This window comes from Castor canadensis, chromosome 1, assembly GCF_047511655.1.
Source record: "Castor canadensis chromosome 1, mCasCan1.hap1v2, whole genome shotgun sequence".
Lineage (NCBI taxonomy): Eukaryota > Metazoa > Chordata > Mammalia > Rodentia > Castoridae > Castor > Castor canadensis.
Window position 1 is genome coordinate 155556836 of NC_133386.1, and position 20968 is coordinate 155577803.

The window sequence follows — 20968 nt, forward strand, 5'->3', positions numbered from 1 at the left end:
GGGCACACTTGAATCACGTGGCAGCAATAGCACGGGAACACTGCTCTAAAAACCTCAGAGTTCCAGTGAGTGTGTTACCTGTTTAGAAAAAATTCTCAGGATTGTCTCACCTGGCCCTCAGGAGGCAGAAACAAGGGGGAAGGAGGGGACAGGGTGTCAGGTTGACTTCATAGCACTTTCAGATAAAAATCAGAGAAGGGATTTATGCATTGCATGATATTAGCTGGATCCCAGGATCCTCATGAACCCCAAGACTCCTAGGATTCCCCAAGAATGGTCCTTTTGTAGCCTCCCTGTGCATTCTGAGAGTTTGACTTACTCTATTTTTTTAAATTCCCCTCCAGGCTGCCATGTCCTCAGAAGCACAAATTCAATCTTATTTTTAATTTTGTAGCTAATTTGTTCCTAATGCCAGACCTAATACACTTAACATTTTCCAGGACTTCTCTGGCTTTATAATCTAATCAGGTTGACATTCTGATTCATGAAAGCATTTAAAAGGAGCAGAAAGAATACCTGCACTAGGGAGGTAAGGCTTCGAAAATAGGAATTCTCATGCTGTGAGGTTGCTTTGAACACATCTGGCAGGCGACGGCCTTAGATAAACTCTCAGGTCAAAGAGGTTTAGCCTCAGATCGATCCTCTGTTGATGGGAGCAGCCTCAGAATCATAGTGTGATTAACCAGGGATATCTTCAGACTTACTATCTATGCACTTATACACTCAGAGTCCAGCCATCTTGGGGAAATCTAGTCTTGCATTCATAACTTGGGTAGGAATGCTAGACTATATACAGGTGAGTAGAAAGCTAACTTCAGATCTATAAGCTAGGCAGAGGGGTTAGCCTCAGACTCAAACCCTGAGCAAGGATACCAGTCTTATCCTCACAACTAAGGTGGAGAGGCCTAGCCTTAGACTCACACTCGTGTAGGGGAGGGAGAAGAGAACAGACTCATGCCTCTTGCTAGGTATATCAATGACTAGCCTGAGACCCACAATCCAGGCAAAGAGGTTAACCTCAATCTCAAACATGCACCTAACCCAGGAGCTAATCTCAGAAAGCTCTTGCAGGAGAGATGGTCTCACTCTCTAGACTGGGGAGTGGGGCAGGGCCCGTTCGTAGACTCCATCTGTGAAGAACAACTCCAGCTGGCCCCCTGGCAGCCTGATGGGGAACAACCAAACTGTGTCCCAGGGTGCTCACCTGGCCTGTGAGCAGAACACATACCTCCTGGGCCAACCGGTTGATCTTTAGTTGTTTTTCCTTTTCCAGCATTTCCTCTTTCTCTTTGTAAAGCTTTTGCTCAAACTCCAGTTCCTTCTTATTCTTTCTCAACTCCTGCAGGCTGTCATACTTGGCCTTCTTCTTATCTTTTCCTTTCTGAGCAGATGTGGCATTGTTTACATAACAAGGGTTATGAGGTAGTATTGGCACTTAGCACAGGACAGCAAACAAGGCATCCAGGACTCAGACAACGCAAGCAACCACTCTGCAGTGAGCCATACCCCCAGCTCTGCTCCACTGCTCTGGGCATCAGACCTCAAGTTAAGGACAGGCACACCACTGCTACTCATGGCCAAGTGGGAGACACAGTCCTCTGCCAGTCGGAAAAACTGGTTACTAGTTTTACTTACTAGTTCACTAATTAGTGACTGTGTGACCTTGACTAAGTTCCTTAACCTCTCTGGACCTGATTCACCTCATCTCTAAAATGGGGGAAATTTCTGCCCCACCGGCTTTCATCCAGTGCCCATGAAATAGCATCTATGAAAGGGCTTTGTGAACTTCAAAGTGCTGTCTAAATAAAAGGCATTGTATTTATCTCCTAGTACCTGTGTGCATGCCTTCTCTAGCATCTGAAGAAAAAGGTAGATTATTTTCAGATACCAGAGATGTGTCCTGGGAAATTCTAAAAAATATGGGAGAGCGCATAAATCTCTTTTGCAGAGATCCTCTGTCCCAAACTAGGAGGTAGGAGCAGACCAGACCTGGTACCATAGCCAGGGACATCTGATTTTGTCCCAATGTGTAAGCTCTAGACTTCTCTATCCTGGAGCGTCCAAACCCAGGGCTTCCTCAACTGAGCATTAGCTGAAAACCACAGAACTAGGAGATGTGGGGTGGGGAGGAGGGCCTAACTCCTTTATACAGGGCCACAGGGGTCAGGTAGATTTGGGGAGGGAAATGGGGAGGCAAACAGAGCCTGTTAGAATTAGATCCACAGAGCCTGTTTTCCTGACTGCTTCTCTCATGGGGTCACAGGAAAGCTGGGGTGAGGTAAGGAGGAAAGAGGATGAGTATTTATGGGCTGCCTATGTGCCAAGGCTTTCCCTGATTATTACAGTACCTACTATGTAGGTACTGTGCCTTCTCTTGATGAGGGAGTTGAGGCTCAGGGAGGTGAAGTCCCTTCCTTGAGTTCAGACATCTAGCAAGTGATGGTACCTGGATTTGAAGATCCCAGGTTTTCTACTGTGCCTTGATGAGCTGGGGGTAAGGGAGAAGATGTCAGGAGGGAGGTCAGCCCCTTTTGCACACAGCACAGAGCACAGAGCTAGCACTCAGGAGAAGGGATGCAGAAAGTCAACACTCTGAGCAGTTTCTGGGACAAGGAGGAAACCCCTTGTTTGCTGAGTGATCTCCACCCTTCCTGGGGTCTGCTATGGGGTTTCCTGAATCAACTCAGCATCCATGGCCAGGAATGAGGAATGGAGATTCCCAGCAATGGACATACAACTTCCATCCAAACTGGAGGGATGGTGGGTCATTGTGGACTTCTGACAAACTCAACCTGTACCCATAAAGACAACCCCCATCTAATTCACTTTGGAAAAGGGACCCACATCCACAGCTTCATTGAGAAAATGGTTCTCCATGCTTCCAAGTCCTGCTTGGTTCCTTGCCTACCCTGTTCACTAAACTCCTTAGCTCAGTTGAAAGATGAATCCCTGCCATCATGTTATAGGTTCAGACAGCAATTCCCCAGAGCAGCCAGGAACATTCTGCATAGTGGCAGCTTGCTAAAATAAGAGCATGGCCTCCCATAGGGACCACCATGATATAGATGGCCTCTCTGTTGTTTTTAAAAAAACAGCAGTGCCAAGATTTTAGAGCCACGGTTCCTGGGTAAGGCAGCCTGATGGCAGACAGTTTCTGTATAATTCTGCTTAAAGTAGCATCTGCTTAAAGATGCAAAAGGGCAAGTTGCCCATAGACTCTGCCTTCCCTGCCAGGCTGTGGGAAAGGCTGCTATGCATGATTTACTCAAGCAGTGCTGGTGAGGGGTCTTAGACAGAACTGTGAATCCTTCAGGCCCTGGCATAGCTGTAGGACCACAGGCTGGGGCCTGAGCCCCAGAGGAACTTACTGTCAGGGCAGGAGCATGGAATCTTTCCTTTTTTAGGTAAGAGGGATTTTGTGCACTGATGGTCATGGCCATGGATATCCCCTTACGTTTCCAGGGACTTGGTGGTCCAGTTGCTGAGAAATATTTCCTGTGGCTCTAGGCAAAATGATGGTACATTTTCCAAGCCAGTCTGAGGGACACAATTATGTTGTCCTTTTAGCTTTCAGTTAAATTCATGGCAAATATTCCTTTCAGTTCACACTGAGAGGAGAGGCAGATGGGGAGTGCTCTTGCTTCTACCACCAAGCAACTGTTCTCTCTTTTGGAAATGAAAATGAAAACCAAAATACCAGCTGTTTCTGGAATTTGATGGAATTGATGAATAGGGGAAGACCAGCACTGCCTTTTTACTAACGGCAACTCTCAAATGCATGATTTGTGGTGTGTGTGTGGAGAAGATTCCAGCTCATTTTACATTTGCATAGTTATTAGTGCCTAGAAAACATGTGACTTATCTGTATGCTTTTATAATTTTTCCAGTAAAATCCTGTGTGTATGTGTTGTGTAGGCAGAAAATAAAATTAGGAGTCTAACTCAATGAGATACCCTAAGCCATGGGTTTAGCCTGTAAGATGAAGAGGATAGTCTTACGACTTTCTGAGAACATGACAGTGTAGGATGGAATCCTTAGGAGCTGTGTTCTAAGTTTGTACTGTTGTACAAATCATAACCTGTGCTCCTGAGTAAAGGTAACAGTGCTGTCTATTATTTTAATGGGAATGTGTTGATTTTCCTGGCATATTCCCATATTCCCATTTTATAGTCCAGGAAGAAGTGAAGCATCATCAAAGTCATCTAACTGCCAGTGCTTTGGTTTCTGGGAGACAAACTCCTTGTCAGAGAGCTGGGTGAGTGATAACATACAATTTAGCTCACTCAGATTTATGCCAGTAGCCTGATTTCCAAATATCACACCATCTTGAACATCCAATCTACAGATTTTAATGGTGGCATTTTTATAATCAAGTGATTTAGAAGGACAAATGATAATAGAGTTTTATAGGGTCTGGAGATAGTGTAATAAGGTTTAGACAGAAGATTAAACACCCTAGAGGATGGAAAGTTACATAATCATGGGTACATGCAGATATTTCTAAGACAGCTATGTGATTTGTATGGCTCCCTGTCCCAACCTGAAATAGTAAATCCCTCTCCTGGGCAGCTGGTCTGCTTCTGGCACTGTTGGTGTCATGACCTGCTCTGTGTACACCCACCCTTGTAGTTCACTCTGGCTGACCCCAGACTCCTGGTTCCACTTGACAGAACAAATCAGAACCTCTTGCCCCCTGCCCTGTGCCCATTAGAACTGGTACAGACCCATGTGGAGCCTGATGGTCCTTGGGCATCTCTCACTCCAGGCACTCCTGCCTTGCATGTTGCCTCTGCCACAGCACACCGCCATTGGATGTCAGACGTATAAGTGCAGGTAGGGCTAGCCCTCCCACTGAATGAGCCAGGGCACACCATTCAGAGTCAACAGGAAAAGAAATGTTTGGAAAAAACTACAACCCACAGCAAATTCAGCAGCAAACCAGCACCTCACCTAGGCTTGTCCTACCTTCCGGATACTTGGGAATTTGCCGTCGTAACGGTAAAACCACCCAAAAGCTATAAGAACAGAGAACAAAATGATGAGACACAGTCCAGCTGAGCTACAGCATCCCTGGGAATGGATGCAGCTGGAAGTTGGCTTCCCAAAGAAAATGTGGCTTTGTGAGATGAAGAGCAGTGTGGCAGATCCAGGAGCAAATCCACACCTTCTGTCTAACTCTCCGCTTACCTGGCTTCACCTGGAGCAAAGCAGGCCCAAGACCACCTGAGAAAAGCCCTGATTCCCAGCCTATGTTACTCAAATGCCTCTCCCAGGACAATAGTTTTAGAAGTCAGAGCCAGAAAACTCTCTGCGGAAGAATGAGCTTTCCCAAATCACAAACAGTCTCTAAACATAAAGCCCTGATGAAAGAGAAAAAGCCCTCTCCTATCCGATGCCTCTTCCCTCCATCCAAGAAATGGCTTCAGACAAAAGCTAGCCTGGGTTTCTGCCTAGGACTGCTGTCAGACAGAACAAAACTGTCTTGTCTCACAGTTCAGGCTGAGTCCTCCCCTTTCAATGTGGGAAGAAACAGTGGACAGGTCAGCTCTGGAAAGGATGAAATGGCAGTGGGCAGAAGATGTGCTCTCAGAAAAGTATATCCCAATTCAGGCCTGATAAACAGGGCACTGCTCCCTTTCCTTCACCTGGCCATGAGTGATACCCAAGCCCAGAGCTCCTGCCCGCCCCCCGCCATACACACACTTGGTTCTAAGTGCTAGACTAGGTACTACCTCCTTAGTTGCTGGATCTCACTGGGGTCTAGGAATTTCTGAGGGAGAAGCCAGAGCAACAGGGGGCAATGTTTAAATATGTAAACTACAGTTCAGTTGTTCACTGCTTTTTCATCCAGGCCAGGAGTCCTGTCCTTAAGGTTTTATGCACAGTACTTGGGCCAAGCAGAGGTTTGGAGGAGCTTCCCAGACTCCAGAGATCCCCAACACGTGCTGGGCCCTTGGAGCTGGTGTCTGCGCTGATTTAGCAGGAGGCAGGCAGGGCAAGCAGGGCAGCCAAGCCAGAGAGTGAAGCGGGGGTGCCAACCTGCTGTCCCTGCTCCTTCGTGCCTCTGTCCAGGTCGTCTGCAGGCTGGAACTCGGCCTCCATTCCCTGACCATCTACCCAGGGAAAAGAGGGACAAGCTGGTGAACCAAGAGACTGTGGGAGACTGAGAGGCAAGAGGGGTTTCCCAGTAGCCTGGGCACCTGTGGCCAGCTTCCTCCAGGAGAACTTTGGGGTCTGGGCCAGTGGTAGGGCTCAGGAGTCCCAGATTAAGGGATTAACAGTAGGGGCCTCTGATCTGACAGCAGCATGAGAACCATTTTTTAGGCATTAGGTCGAAAGTTGGAGGTACAAGATGGGACTGTCTGAGAATTATACATGTTTGAGGCATAGGCTTGCTGTGGGATAACGGATCTTGCCTACTCATCACCCTTGCCTTGGGTGATGTCTGAGGGTATGGGCAGCCTCTATCTGCTTCCCTGAGGAGGTGGCAGCCTATGACCATACAACCTGAACACATCTGAATCCCATTCAAAGGAAATGGGCATATGTAATTAGGAAAACAGGAATTTTGACTTCATGTGGAGAGAATAGCAAATTATCTATTCCAGTTACTGAACAATGGCCTCCCTGGGACCTTGGTAGATAGTGTAAGAGCCTACTTGTGAGCTGCTTTTTAATATTTCCAAAGCCTTCCCTGACCATGGGCCTATGAGACAGCTATACTCACATTTCCTTAACAGTGCAACACTGATGTTCCCTTGCAACAAGAGTGAAGCAATGGGAACACAAAGGATTACTTAATAGTTCAGCAGGAAAAAAAACTCAACTTCCAAATTATGGGTCTATTGGTGGGGTAAATGAGGGGGCCCTTAAGGGAGAGAAATCAAGATCTTTCATTTAAACCTCATCTTCCAGCTCTGGAGTACTTAATAAAGATCCCCTTGCTCTGCTGTCATAGCTAAGGAAGGGTCATTTAGGGGCCTCTGGGACAGTGTGTCCTAGCTCTGAGGGCTCAGCAGAATGTCAGGGTGCTGCTGGTTGGCCAGGGTGGTGGCTGAAGTTAACTGGAGAGCACCCTGGAGAGCTGGGGTGGAGGCACAGTCAGTTCCATATATGCTTAGACTAGTGGCTTTATATCCCAGGGTTGAGATGCTCCATGCTCTTTCCTGTTTGTTTAAAAAATGCAGGATCCACCACTTGCAGGCACAGAAACCTGAGTCAGGTCTAACCTGCTGGCTAACAGGGTCCCAGAGTTGAAGGGTAGTCCGGGAGGAGTTGGTTGGGACAAGGTCCTGCTGGCCCAGTACAGTCCTGGCCATTCCAGCCTTCTGGGAGTGGGGAGAAAGATGTACTGAGCTGCATCAGAGGCCTCATTGCATCTCCTGACTCAGCTCCAAATTGGAACTGAATTGTCAGAGCATATGGAGATGGATGACTCTGGCTCCAGGTGGGCCGGAGGACTCAGGCCATCAATCCCTTGATTTGTGACCCTGCCACAAAATGTGAATGCAGGTATTTAGAGCAATAGCAGAATTCTTTTGTTCCTTCTATTCAAGAAACTTGATTTGGTTAAAGAGTACTAAATAAATAGCTAGCAAGTAAAAGATTTTTATTTTCCATAGTTACTAAGAGGATGAGGGTGCTGTTAGGACAAGACTCAGTTTCTAGGAAGGTACTACATTGACTAGGATTACTTTCATGAGGAGCAAATAAAATTGATTTCTCTCCTTCTGGAGCTCCTATTTCACTCATAAGAGCAAATTAGCTGCCTGTCGAAAACACAGATTATTCACTGGGAACTTAACTTGGCCCACATCCTCAGCTAATACTGAATGTCATGGAGGAAGCTGATGAGAGCATGCTTTGTCCTTCTGAAAGGACCATGAGATGACACCATACCCTACTGCCAGGAAGGAATCCACTGGGAGCTATTTGCCCTGCACCAGGGAAGGGCAAAAAGGCACCACACAGATGTCCCACACTTCTTTCTTAGTCCAAGTGGCCTGTGTTGGCAAGTTGAGGAACATTTAGAGCTTGGTCCAAAGTGGGGCCAGAGCTATCTAGACCCCTTCAACACGGCAACCCAACTGGCTGCCACATAACAGAGATGGGATGCCTTGGTTCTCAGGTCCAGATTCACCCTCATCTGGGAGTTTCCCAAGTCTGGCCCTGTGCTCTTGTAAGCCACCATAGAACCTGTGCATGTCAATTATAAATCAAACTAGATGGGAAGTGGGGTGAAGATCCAACCTGTACTTGTGATGGCCATCCCCCGACTCCTCTACTGCCTTGTTCCTATATTTCCCCTCTAGCTCAAGAAGAGACACTGAGACTGAGATTTCTTTCTGCCCTGAAAGTTTGAGCCCATTTTGATAGGAAGCTGTGGAAGCAGCTGGTGGAGGCCTGGACTGAAACTGGAGGTGAACAATCAGGGTCCATGAAGAGGGGATAGTAAGTGAGGGATCTGTGGCTCTAGAGTGGCACAGCCAGCAGATCACAGTTGGTGCCTGGAGAAGTCTCATGGTCCTCTCTCTGCCTCTATCCCTGGAATGGCATAGAAGAGCTAGCTCCTCCTTTAGTTGCCCATCAACTAGAGTTTCTTCCTCTTTCTTGCCACTGGCTTCACCCCAGCCCCAGTTCAGAACCAGGCAGGAAGAGGGCACATCACCCACAAGCTAAGATTGTCATTTCATGGACCGGCTCCTCTTGTGCACAGTTCTCCATACGTTTGCAGAAGCCCAGCAGCCTGCCTGGGACTGTGTTGTTGGGGAGAGCCTGGGAACTGATGTGTGGGGCAGGCCCAGAACAAGGAAGGCAGACAGATTCCTCCAACCCTGATGCTCTCCCACCCTGAGGCCCTGGTACATGACTATTCCTCTACGAATGAAATATAGCCCAGAAAGCCATGGGCCATTTTTCTGAGGAGCTGGTGGTGAGTGGAGGGGGGACCAGCATTTCTGTCTAGCTCCCTTAGCCCCAGACCCTAGAAGGACATCCCCCCTCTTGCCACACGCACAATACATACACTTTGGCTTGCGAAGGGGAACTGGGTGCCCCTCTGCAGTGATGGTTTTAGGCAAAATGAGCTGATCCTTTGAGCCCCAGTCTTCTTCCCACTGCTTCTTAAACTTTTCTTCTTCCTCCATGATCCTGAAATGAGACCCCCGCCACACACCTGTGATCAGAGTCAGGACTTTCACAGGCCCACCTCCTGCCTACCAGAGGACCCCAACCAGCCTGAGAGAGGCCTTTGTAGTTCTAGTGTGAGGAGCAGGCCAGTCCCTGGAGCTGGAGTTCTAATCTGGATGTGAACACAGCTTTGACAATTATATAAGACTGTGCTCTGGTTGCCCTGGTGTGGTGTGATGGGCTATACTAGGACTAAGGGATAGCTACAGATAAAGAAGAATCCACAGGCCCAGGTAAACTGGGTCTGGAGGTGACTTCTGGCTGGCTACACTCATGCCCACTCACAGACACACGTATGCAGACAAACACAGGTCAAAAGTACTCACTGCTCCATCTCCTTCCGATATCTCTCATTTTCCTCAGCTGCCTTCTGGGCAATCTCCTTTCTCCTTCTGAAACACAAATGCAGGTTAGTGAGTCTATGCAAGAACCCTTTCCCAAGGCTGATTCCTGATTGGAGAAAAGTTTTTAAGTGTTTTCATTAGGCTCCCTTTCAAGGATGTCTATACCAGCTTTGGGGTTTAGGGAAGCTCTCCAACAAGTCTGAGCTCTGTGTGCCTCGGTGGCTTTGTCTGGCATTGCTGGGCAGATATTCTGGCCCACAGAAGACAGGTGGCACCCATGTGAGAGTCACACTCCATGCATCCTCCTCCAAACTCTTGGATGAAGTGACTGATGACAGGCAGAACCTGGACTAGGTGGTGGTCCTACAAGAGGAGGGTCCAGGTAAAGCAGAGACTACTAACCAGGCATGACTCTTCAGGCTAATTCTGTGTTGGGGGAGATGAGGACATCTTACCTTCCTTTCCAAATACTAAGTGCTGAGAATGTATTTGCTTTTGTATTTTGACAGTAGTTTTTGATCTATTGATCACCCCATCGATTCTCTAGTCTATTATCTCACCACATAATGAAGGAGCAGGGACTTATCACCAGGGTTGGGTGGCCCTGTGGGGACTGCCAGGCATTTAAGCCAGATTGTCTGCGTATGAATCCCAGCTTGGCCTTGTGTGACTTTGGACACAAGTGGTTTTACCTCTCTAAGTCTCAGCCTCCTTACCTGTAAAATTGAGTTAATATCATCCACCTCCCAAGGCTATTGTAGGAATTGGACTAAGTAACATAAGGAAGGCCCTAATACATCAATAACCCTGCAGTAGGTTCTCAGCCTGTTAGTTACGGCTGGTGGGAGCCTCATTTTGCATAGTTCTGGAGTCTAGAAACTAGGAGTACCTTAGCAACGAGGGAGGAGCCAGATGGTCTGAGGCAGAGAATGGACAGGTTGACATGCCACTGGACCCATCCAGTCTGAGAAGTTGGCCCAGGCAAAACAGGCAAAGTAGGGAGAAGTAGGGAGGAGGCAACTGGGCCGGGTTTAAGGGTCAGGGCAGGGTCCGGGAGCCTGGGCGAGGTGTCTGGGGCTGACCACTCACTGCCGCTCCATCTCCTGCTGCTCCTGGAGGATCTTGTTGGACTCCATGGCCAGCCGCTTCTGCATCAGAAGCTCCTGCCGCTGCAGCTCACGCTGCCGCACCTCTTCCAAACGTTCCCGGTTGGTCATGAACAGCTCTCGACCCTTGTGGGGGCAAAAGAGGCCCCTTGCTTAGCTCCCTGGGGAACCTGGGCGTGTATTGCCTCGGCTTTGGGGGGGCGGTATCAAGATGCAGGTTGTCATCTCAGTGCTGTGCCCCCTGCCCCCCAGGGTCACCCACTGTGACTCTAGTGGTTTCTGTCCCAAACTTCTTGCTGGGTAGAAGCCCTTTCCTTCTGCTGTCAGAGCTTGAGGGAAGAAGAGCCCTTAGCCCTTTCTGGGAGTGTGTGGCAGAAATCCAGGGTCAGAGGGACTGGGTTTTGGGTCAGGGGTCATGGGGGCCCCACCCTCTAACTTACAGCTCCAGCTACAATGGAGATGGTCAGACTGCGGCTACTCTTCAGCACATTCACAGCCTGTGGGATGGGGTACTGTCAGCTAGGGCCTGACAGACGTCAGCAGTCCAGGCAGAGAGTACAGAAGGTCTCAGACACCAGTGTGTTGGGGGTGAGAAATAGGGTAGATAGATAATAAGGGCCACAGGTGAAGACCCCCACGTCTCACCTCCTTGTGGTCCAGGTTAGAGAAGTCGATGCCATTGACTTCGACAATCTGGTCACCTGTCTGATGGGGAAATGAAGAAGGACATTGTGTTTGTGCCTCCTTATTGTCACTCACCCTGCAGGCAGGGGTCCCCCAACACTCCAGGCATAGACACTGGATCTTCAAGTGATTGCACATCGATTTCACAGCTTTAGGAGGGCCTCAAGATCATCCTGGCGTCCCTATACCCCATAACTCTGGGGCAGTTATGTCACCAGAGGTTAATTTCTTTGACTCAGTTATGATATTTGCTTAATAAATCTCCTTTCATAGACACAGGAGCCTTTGGGCTTCTCACATAGCAGAGGCTGTGTTGAGTCACGATCATAATAGAATTGTACCTAACATTCATTGATCACTTCTGTGTGCTGGCACAGAGAGAACATATGTGTTCATTTAATCCACACAACAGCCCTAGAAGAAAGGCTCTAGAATCCCATTTTACAGGTGAGGAAACTGAAGCACAGAGACATGAAGTAAGTAACTTATCCAAAAAAAGAGGTTGTGATCTGTTGTATCAGATCACATAGGTTTGAATCTCAGTCCTACTGTACAAGATACATAATCTTATAAAAAAAAAATCACAAACTTTCTCTGGATCTCAGTTTCCTCATCTGTAAACTGGGGGTAACAATAGGAACTAATCCTCAGAGTTCTTGTAGGGCTTAGAACAAAGTTCAATGCAAGTAAACCTAGAATATCAACTCTGATGGTTATCACTACTTTCTCAAACACAGGATGAATGACTTTCAGAGCTGGAGAGCACCATGGAGGGGGTCAAATGTCACCCCCTCTGTGAAGCCTTCATCAGGGGACAAGTAGGAAAGGAATCATCAGACAGTTATGGCCAAGAGAGCCTGCATCAATGTGTGATCATAATCTGACTCTGCTGCCACTGGAGCCAGCCCCGGGCCACTCACCTCCAATCCCACCTCCGCAGACAGGGAGCCAGTTTTCACGTGACTGATGAAGATGCCGGGCTTTTGGATGGGACCACTGGAAATGCTGCGAGAGGTGGAAACGCAGGTAAGGCTTTGTCCTCGTTGTTCGCATCCTGCAGCACTTGCTTATTGTGTGTCCTTCTGTCACCCTCTGCCTGGGTATCCAGTGCTCAGGATATAGGCCATCCGCAAGCTGCAGATGCAAGGTTCTCTGCCTCTGTCCCCCCTTCCAACCTTATTTCTACTGTTCCCCTGTGCAACAGCTGCAGAAAAGCACTTGTGAATCTCCTTATCCAGCCCCTCACCCACTAAACCACATGGACTGTTTCCTCTCTAGGACTTTCCTGCTCATCCCTTACAACTCAAGTGTTAACTCCTCTATAAGATTTTCACCAGACCCTGTATTCTATCCCAAGATTAAGCTAGTCTCTCCCTTCTCAGTGGTCCTAAAACATCTAAAGCAAGAATGGCACTCATACTGTTAATCTCCCCTTCTAGATCTGTGGCAGACATCACTAATCAGTCACAGCACAATTTCCCACCAAGCTGGATGCAATCTTAGAATCCCTTACAGAACAGTGCTACAGGCAGCCATGACTAATTGATTAGAGATGACACAGACAGGAAACCTATTTGTCACCCCTGACTCGGGATGTAGTTTCATTAGAATCCTTGTCGCCCTATGTTGTAACTATTTGTGTAGTTGGCTTCTATATTAGGCTGCCATCTCCCAGAAAGGAGGGACTTTTTAAAAAATCAATTATAATAATGTTAGATAAATGTGAATGAAAGGAAAGAATAAGAGTAACTTACATAATAATAGCTAACATTTACCAAGTACTTGCTGCTTGCCAGGTACTTGCTTGGTATTTTACTTTTCTTACAACAACCTAGAGATGGGTATTATTATTCCCCATTTATAGAGGAAAAAAACTGAAGCTGAGTGGTTGTGTAATTCCAAGGTGTTACAGCTCATGCATGGCACAGCAGGGCTGGAAGTGACATCTGAGTGGCTGTGGCACCTGCATACTTAACAAGAAGTCCTTGTGTGGCCCCACACCTGTTTAGAATTCTCTGGCTACCTGTTAAGGAAGTAACTGGTAGCAAGGTAACTGGTGACAAGGGAACTGTGACAGAGATGAACAAAGGATAGCATCCTTATGCAGTGACTCAAGGGCTTATCCAAGGAATGTGACTCTGTCTCTGGTTCTCAATTTCCTCACCCATGAAATGGAAACTGTTAGCACTGCCCCTCTGACCCTACAGGGTGCTTATGAATCTCAGAGGAGAAATCAGGCACCAAAAAGTGTTATCACCTATGCACGAGTCCTATCACGGGTGGACAAGTGTCCTCAGAATCAGCAGTGAGGAAGGGGAGAGGCAGCAGAGGCCTGCTGGGGTCTGTTGGTCATGTCAGAGGCCCAGGTGTGCCTACCACCCACCTGCAGCCAAGGCCCCGGGAGCCCACCAGGCTGATGAAGACTTTCTTCTCCTTGCTTGTCCGACTCCCAGAGGAGTCCAGGCTGCCCCGCCCACCCTGGAAGAGAGACAGAAGCAGAGTTCCTGGGTATCCACATGCAGATAAGTAGCCTCTTGAGTTTATGAACCCTCTCAAATTCATACAAGGCCACCCTGTCCCCGGGGGTCTGCACTAGCTGAGGGCCCACCACCCACAGGGGCATTCTGGCTGTGCTGGGGGACTGTGAGAAACCCATAAGGATATATCTCCAGAGCAATCCTTCCCTTTAAGACCAGTTTCCCTCCTACCCATCACAGGTGGTATGGCCCTTACCCCAGATTCCGACACAAATTGATCCACATACTGCCATTTGAGGGGCTCATCAGGAGAACTGATGGAACAGAAAAATAGAAAGGAAGTTGTTAGTAAGAGATGTTTGAAGGCCCAGGCCCTAAGTCCAGATCTGCCACACCTGGAACCTTTGCCTCCACTTGCTCAGGAGTGGCACTGGCCTAGGAGATGACAGAAAGCCAGACCCCAGGGCTGATTCCAGGACCCAGGGACCCATGGGAAAAGGCTGCTGTAAAGGAGGGTCCTGCTCACCTCTTCACAGGGATCAGGCCGATGTCTGTGGGAGAAAGACACTGGAGTTAGGATGGCTCCACTACCCGTGGGGCTAGGCACCTCTACAGCCCACCCCCACCCTTGCCACCAAGCCCCAGGCCCACTGGCCTCACTCACGTCTCACTTTGATAGACACAGTCTTCTTGGTGCGGATGAGATTGATGACCTCCTCATGTGTGCAGGAGGAGATGGAATATCCATTGATCCGGACGATCTCATCCCCTACCTTGGTCACAGAGAGAAGGACCGGCACCAGGGAAAGGGAACATCAGGCAATGCGGCAGGCCCACCAGAAACTCCTGGCCTGCTCTTCAGAGAAGGGACTGATTGCCATACCGTCCCCAGGAAAAAATCTTGATATGTGTCCTACTACCTTGTCCCAGCCAACCCAACCTCCACCAGCATGAGGGACCCCAGGGCAAGTGGCACTTCCAAGCAGTCTTTCTATCCCATTTTACAGATGGGGAAACCAAGAAGGAGGGTAAGGTACACAGTGGGAGCAAAACTAGAGTAGGATTTAGGACTCTGTTCCCTCACCCAAAAGGGTGCCCTTTTCACCTTATTGGGACACCATCAGGTTCTGGAATCCATGCAAATCCTTTACCCAGCTCCAAACAGCCCTGCCTGGCCTTTGTCCCACTCCACCCCTGAGTGGCAGGTGCCCTGTCTATGTTAATTACTCCAACACTGTAACTGAGACGGGGTGGGGACCTATGACTCATGACCCAAGCTCACTTCATCAACACAAACACATAATCTCTTTTTTTCCATTTGAGGGAAACTTAAACATTTTAACTCTGCTGTGGTCCTAACTTCTGAATTCCTATTCTAGGAGCATGCAAAGAACGGTGTATCAATACACTTGCTTCCAGTGTCCTGGGTTCAAATACCTGCTTTTATTATTAGCTATATAACTGAGGCAAATCTCTTGAACTCTCTGAACCTCACTTTCCCTCATCTGTTAAACAGGGGATAATGTGGTTGCTGTGAGAATTAAGTAAACTTGTTCAGGTAAGAACGACCAGAGTCTAGCACACAGCTAGTGCTCAATAAATGGTTGCTATTGTCATCATTAGTTAAGCCTGAGCCCTCAGTACTCTGCTCAGATTCTTCTTCTCAGAGCTTAGGCCACAGCTGACTGGGAGATAAGGGCCTGTGGGGCCCAGTGCCAAGGCCAGCCATAGATACAGACTGTGGTGAGACTGCCCCCTGCTGGACACTGCTGCTCCCTCCTCCAAGGACTTCTGCCCTGGGGATCAGCTCTGAAGCTCATTGTGGAATAACCACAGAGCTGAAGGACCCTCCAGTATCAGGGGAGACGGAGGCCAGGGAGGTGGTGTCATGTCCAAGGTCACACAGGCAGTTACTGCAAAACAGAAACTGGATCTAGGTGCCCTCTTCAGTCAGAGGCCAGTGCAAGCCAGATGGGCATTTAATTCAAACCACATATGCTGGTTCTTGGAGACTTGCTGGTACATGCGAAGGACACAAGCTAGACTCTGGAGAGGGGCACACAGCCTCTGAAGGGTCCTCCAGACCAAATCCTAGCCTACAATGCTCCTACAGTCATCTCTTACTATGGCCAAGAACATCTCTTGCTCTCTCCAGGATGCAGACCCCACCCAGTCTTCTCAGGGTCCTGAAGAAAGTTTTGAGGGGCTCAAAAAGTCACAATAGAGAGGGGCTTGCTAAAGAACTCTCTAGGATTCTGGAAACACTGAATTCAAGGAAAACAGCTGGACTAGCTCTTTGCACCTATTTTTAGCAACAACTCTACAAGGCAGGAATTTGTGCCTCTGTGAATCAGATGAGGAAACGGAGGCTGAGAGAAGTGAAGTGACTTGTTCGAGGACACCAGTCAGTAAACAGGGCTGCTGGGATTTGTAGTCAGATCTCCCTGACAGACAACAACAAGCATTGTCTCTTGGGTGTCTGGAAGCAAAAAAGAAGGGCATGTGGCCAAGCCTGGCTGCAATTCCCTGCATCTTGCCCCCTCTGGATCCGTATAACCTGCCAGAGCCTTCAAGAACCATAGGAAGGCAGAGAAAACTTTGTCCATTTTATAGCTGGGACAATAAAGGCACAAGAGGGTCATTTTCTAGGCCTAGAACATAGAGCAAGTACAGGCTGCCCTACACAGGGCAGAGGACAGAATAGACTTGAAGAAAAACTGAAGTATCCAGGTGAGGACAAGAGCAGAGGGACCCAGGTCCTATTGGAGGGTCTGAGCCCAGGATGCCTCATAGGACAAATCAGCACAGTATCTTTAATCCAGCCAAGTTGTGTGTGAACTTGCCCCACCCCTGCCTTCCAGAATCTTCTCCCCAGTGTTTAAGCCATGAGAAACTTGAATCCCAGATAGATCAAAGAATGCAGCCATTTTTCCCCCAAGCTCCTTTGAGTGGAGTTCTCTGTCTTTTTCCTAAAGGGAACTCACCCAGGACCTCATTAGAATGATTCCCACCCAGCCCCTTGCTCGGGTTGCAGGATTAACTTCCATCTCCCTCTTAGTCCAAGTGGAACTCTGCAAAAGGGCCTTTGTGTGGGGACCACAGTGACATGACGATCTGAGGGACAGAGAGACAAAGGAGAGATGAGCCTGTCAGCCCAAGAAAAGATGGATGATTCACAAGCCCAAGAAGCAGCTAGGAAGGGGAAAGTCTGAGTTTCATTAAAATGGCCTCCCACCCCCAGCCATGGGGCACAGCTGAGAAACGCTTGTCCTAGGAAGAGAACACGATCTAGGAAAAGAGAGGGCCCCAGCTGACGCCAAGAAAGGAGCTAACTCATTATGTTTTCTTCTCTGCCTGTGTTTCTAGGCTGGAAAATGTGCCGCAGAGGAAAGGAATAATGAAAGGGTTGAAATTTCAGCCGCCACTGGGAGCTGTGAGACAGGGAACAAAGCAATGTCTGTCAGCTCCTGTCCCCACCCCCCTCCTCATGGTCTTGTAGCTTGACCACTGATTGGGATGATGATAACAAACACTCCTTTACCTGGACAGACAAAACCACAGACACAGACCTGCAAGGACCCCAAGGGAGAGGTTCCTTAGGTGCTGAAGAGAGGTCCCTAGCTAGGCACAGAGAGATCTAGGTTCAAGTCTTGGATCTAACACTTACTGGCCTCTGAGCCTCTATTAACTGTAAGACGGGAATGACTAGTGAGAAACGAGTGTGGGCATGTTACCTTGAACACCGTAGGTATTCAGTGAATTTCCCTCTCTCTGGTGACTTACCAAGCATATAACACTTACGTGTCACACACTGTAATAAGCGCTTTTTAATATTAGTTCACTTGTTCCTCCTACAACCTGAGGAGGTAGATCGTTTTATCATCATCCCATTTTACAGATGAGGAAAGTAAACTGAGGCCCAGGGCTAAGTCATTTCACAAAATTCATGCAACTTAAGGAGCAGCAAAGCTGCAGAGTCTACGCCCTAAAGCATCTTGTTGTGTGGGGCTTTCTTTTTTCCCTGCTGCAGATAACCTGTACCAAGCTTCAGGTGTCCAAACATGACCATGCTCCTCCTTCAGGAAGTAGGGGAGGTAGGGAAAAGACAGCAACAGCAGCTGGGAGGAGACAGCAGCCAGGTCCCCAGCTTGACTCAAGAAAACAGGATTGCCTGTGCCCTGATTCTGTGGACCTGTGAATGCCTGTCAGAGTATAACAGCCTCTTCCTCTCCTAGAGGCTCAGAAGGATGGGTGACTACAGTGTGCCACACAGTCTAGCAGATGAGGGAAGACAGGAAGTCTGAGGCCCTGGGTCCCATTCCCCTGGAATCTACTCACTCACCTGGAGCCCAACACTGTCTGCCTGGCCACCTTTGATAAGGTGGGAGATGAAGAGCCCACAGCCAAACTCAAGGCCACCACGCACGCTGAGTCCAAGGCCTTCTGGGTGCAGTCGGTCCAGACGCACCTCCTTCAGTTTCCTGCCATGGTGGAAGTAGGGGGTCAGTGATGGTTCAGCTAGGGTCTGATAGCCAGTGCTGCTTCACCTGCTAGTGAGGGGCTCTGTTGGTCCCAGGGTGACCCCTCCCACCCACCCCAAACCTTGCCCCACTCCTGCCTTTCCTCCACACCTGGAGCGCCGGGGGGTCAGCTGGTCATATTCCACCTGGTGCTTCAGCGGGATCAGGGGCCGGATGGCATCAAACAGTGGCAGGCGGCTGGGTTCATTGATTACCAGCTTCAGGTCCCCCACAAGCACAGCCACATCCATGGTCCTGGGGGTAGGGGTAAGGAATGCTGGGAGCCTCCCTTCTGGCCATGTCCCAGTTGGGTCCCCACTCCTAACTGAGGGCCACATGCCATGGAAGAGATTTTCTGTAACCCCAGTCCATGGGTTAGGAATTGTTAACCCATTTTGCAGATGAAATCAAGCCATGATTTTAAACACAGTTCTGAATTCCAGGATTGTTCAAGACAGCAGAGCACTGTGTGAGATGTTGACGATGTCTCCCACTTTGATCTGCTGCTAAGCTCTAGAAATTCTTCCTTACACTGTCTCACACATGCCTTCACATATTCAGACCCTCAACATCTACAGCTGCCTTCCGACTTGCTCACTCTAATCTTCTCCAAGTATAAGTCATTCCCCTTTTCAAAACCCTTCTATGGCTCTCTACTGCCCAGAGAATACAATCCAGCCTCCTTGGTGGGCTCAGGGCCCTCCATGATCTGTGTCCTCACAACTTCTAGCCTTGTGGATACTATGAATGCTCTCTGTGTAACCCAAGTGCTACCTCTCCTCCTACCCTGGGTTATCTGTCATTCCCTCGAGTTCCCCTGTACTCCCATGCCTCGGCCTCTTTGCAGATGCTGATTGCTCATCCTGGAATCCTTTCCCTGATATCCTACCACCAAAATCCTCCTTACCCTTCATTGTCTTCAAAGCTCAAGCTTTCTCAGCACTTCCCTGCCTGGTAGCTAGAAGTGAAAGCTTTCCACACATTCCTGCTTTTCCCTTCCTTTTTCCATTAGAGTGTTCTTGGCGTTTGAACTGTCTGTCCACCTCCCTTCGCCAGGCCATAAGCTACTCAAGGAAAGAAAGTGAATCTTACTGCTCAGTGCTTCGAGAGTGGTAGAGCTGAGAGCTGTACACCACAAATGAGTCAAAAAGCAAGGGGTGACCAGAGACATCTGATGTGGTGGCTGGGGCCAGCTGGCCTTTCTTTTTTATCCCAACAATCACATTCTACTGACTCCATCTGGCTACTTGACAGCCTTCACCCATCAGACTGTGAGCAACCTGAAGGCGGGTGTCAGTCTGTCTTGCTCACACTGAATCCGTGACCACTAGCCCAGATCCAAGCACAAATATTTGTGTGAACAGCTGCAGGAGCTGTGACAAGTCAATGGCATGGCCATGGAGTCCCAGGAATACAGAGCATGTGCTGCCCTGAGCTCCTCTGTCTCAGAACAACCCCACCCCTAGACTCCCTGAACACAGAGGCATCCCTATGGATGGACTGTGAGAGCTGGGCCCAGCACACTTACTGGTGGTACATCCGCAGCACATCATAGAGATAGTCCTTTTCCGCGTCATTTTCAATCAGAAAATCCACCTGGAAAACCCATGTGCATAATTACAGCTCCAGACCTATTGTGCCTACAGCAAACCCAGGGAAGAGAGGTGCTCAGCAGAACCTCCCCAACAGCTTCCTAGGCTGAGGTTGCAAGAAGAGGTGGGAAGACAGGGACCAGGCTCTCAAGTGTATCAGACCTGTACAGAGCACCCTGGTATGGCCCAGGAGACCTTCTGCACATCCAGTGTAGCCAGGCTGAGCCTCGTCCTCAGATAGAGTGAGATTTGCACACACACACACAGGGATGTACACACATATGTGTACATGTGACCCTCATGTGACAGTGACATCACTGCTGTCACTTACCTGTGGCTTTGTCACCTGTGTCTGAAAGAAGCCCACTGTCTTACCTGATGGTGACTGTAATGCCGAATAAATGCTTTCAGAAAGGATTTGGGCCACTCGCTCAGATAGCACATCCCACCCACCGGAAGCAGCCTACCACTAAATTCTATGACTCCTATGCCAGGGGAACTCTGCCCTGTCCGTCCTGGCCTAAGATAGGATGTCCTAAGTCCTATCTACTAGTCAGCTTCCTAGCCACTCCTTGTCCCTCCCCAGGTCCCTTCCTGTCCCCCCCGCAGGAGGAGGGTCAGGTTACATCATTTCAACTTTGCTGACGTCAATGGCTGGGACTCCAAGGTCAGGTTCAGGAGCTGTTTCATTAGTACCTCAATTCCCAGGGAGCTGTTAAAGCAAGAGCCCTAAATTTTACTCTCTGGGATATCTCAGAGAGAATCTTTATGGGCTCTCTCTTCAGCTCAAGACTGAGTAGCAGGGCAAGGTGGATGCTGGAAGAATCACTGTGTTGCTCCCTCCTCCAGCTTATTGGCCCACAGTATGGTCCCAGTCTCAGCCCTTCACCACAAGCTGCTGTGGAAGTTTTGAACTCTCACCTGTCTGGTACTCACAGCGAGACTGGGGCAGCCTTGGCTCCTGTGGATAGCTCCAGGTCTGGAAGACCAGGGATAGTCTGTCTGCTCCAACACGGAGAGGACCTGTGGGGCCCAGCCCTGGGGATTTCTAGCCCG

The 20968-nt window shown here is 48.9% G+C and overlaps 1 protein-coding gene across 2 annotated transcripts in view; it reads right to left on the reverse strand.

Annotated features, from left to right (window-relative positions):
* Positions 1-20968, reverse strand: part of Ush1c (USH1 protein network component harmonin) — a 45180-nt gene that overhangs the window by 15921 nt on the left and 8291 nt on the right. The window contains exons 2-16 of one of the 2 annotated variants that reach the window (XM_074042574.1): positions 19849-19916; positions 18432-18575; positions 18143-18281; positions 14465-14573; positions 14327-14351; positions 14057-14114; positions 13707-13801; positions 12244-12328; positions 11285-11344; positions 11080-11136; positions 10623-10765; positions 9516-9581; positions 9026-9150; positions 4966-5015; positions 1229-1381 (exon numbers count right to left, since the gene is read on the reverse strand). In XM_074042574.1, the coding sequence (XP_073898675.1) occupies positions 1229-1381; positions 4966-5015; positions 9026-9150; positions 9516-9581; positions 10623-10765; positions 11080-11136; positions 11285-11344; positions 12244-12328; positions 13707-13801; positions 14057-14114; positions 14327-14351; positions 14465-14573; positions 18143-18281; positions 18432-18575; positions 19849-19916 (1377 nt within the window). Of the gene's footprint in view, positions 1-1228; positions 1382-4965; positions 5016-6039; positions 6114-9025; positions 9151-9515; positions 9582-10622; positions 10766-11079; positions 11137-11284; positions 11345-12243; positions 12329-13706; positions 13802-14056; positions 14115-14326; positions 14352-14464; positions 14574-18142; positions 18282-18431; positions 18576-19848; positions 19917-20968 lie in introns of both variants that reach the window. The other variant, XM_074042567.1, reaches the window with a different exon arrangement.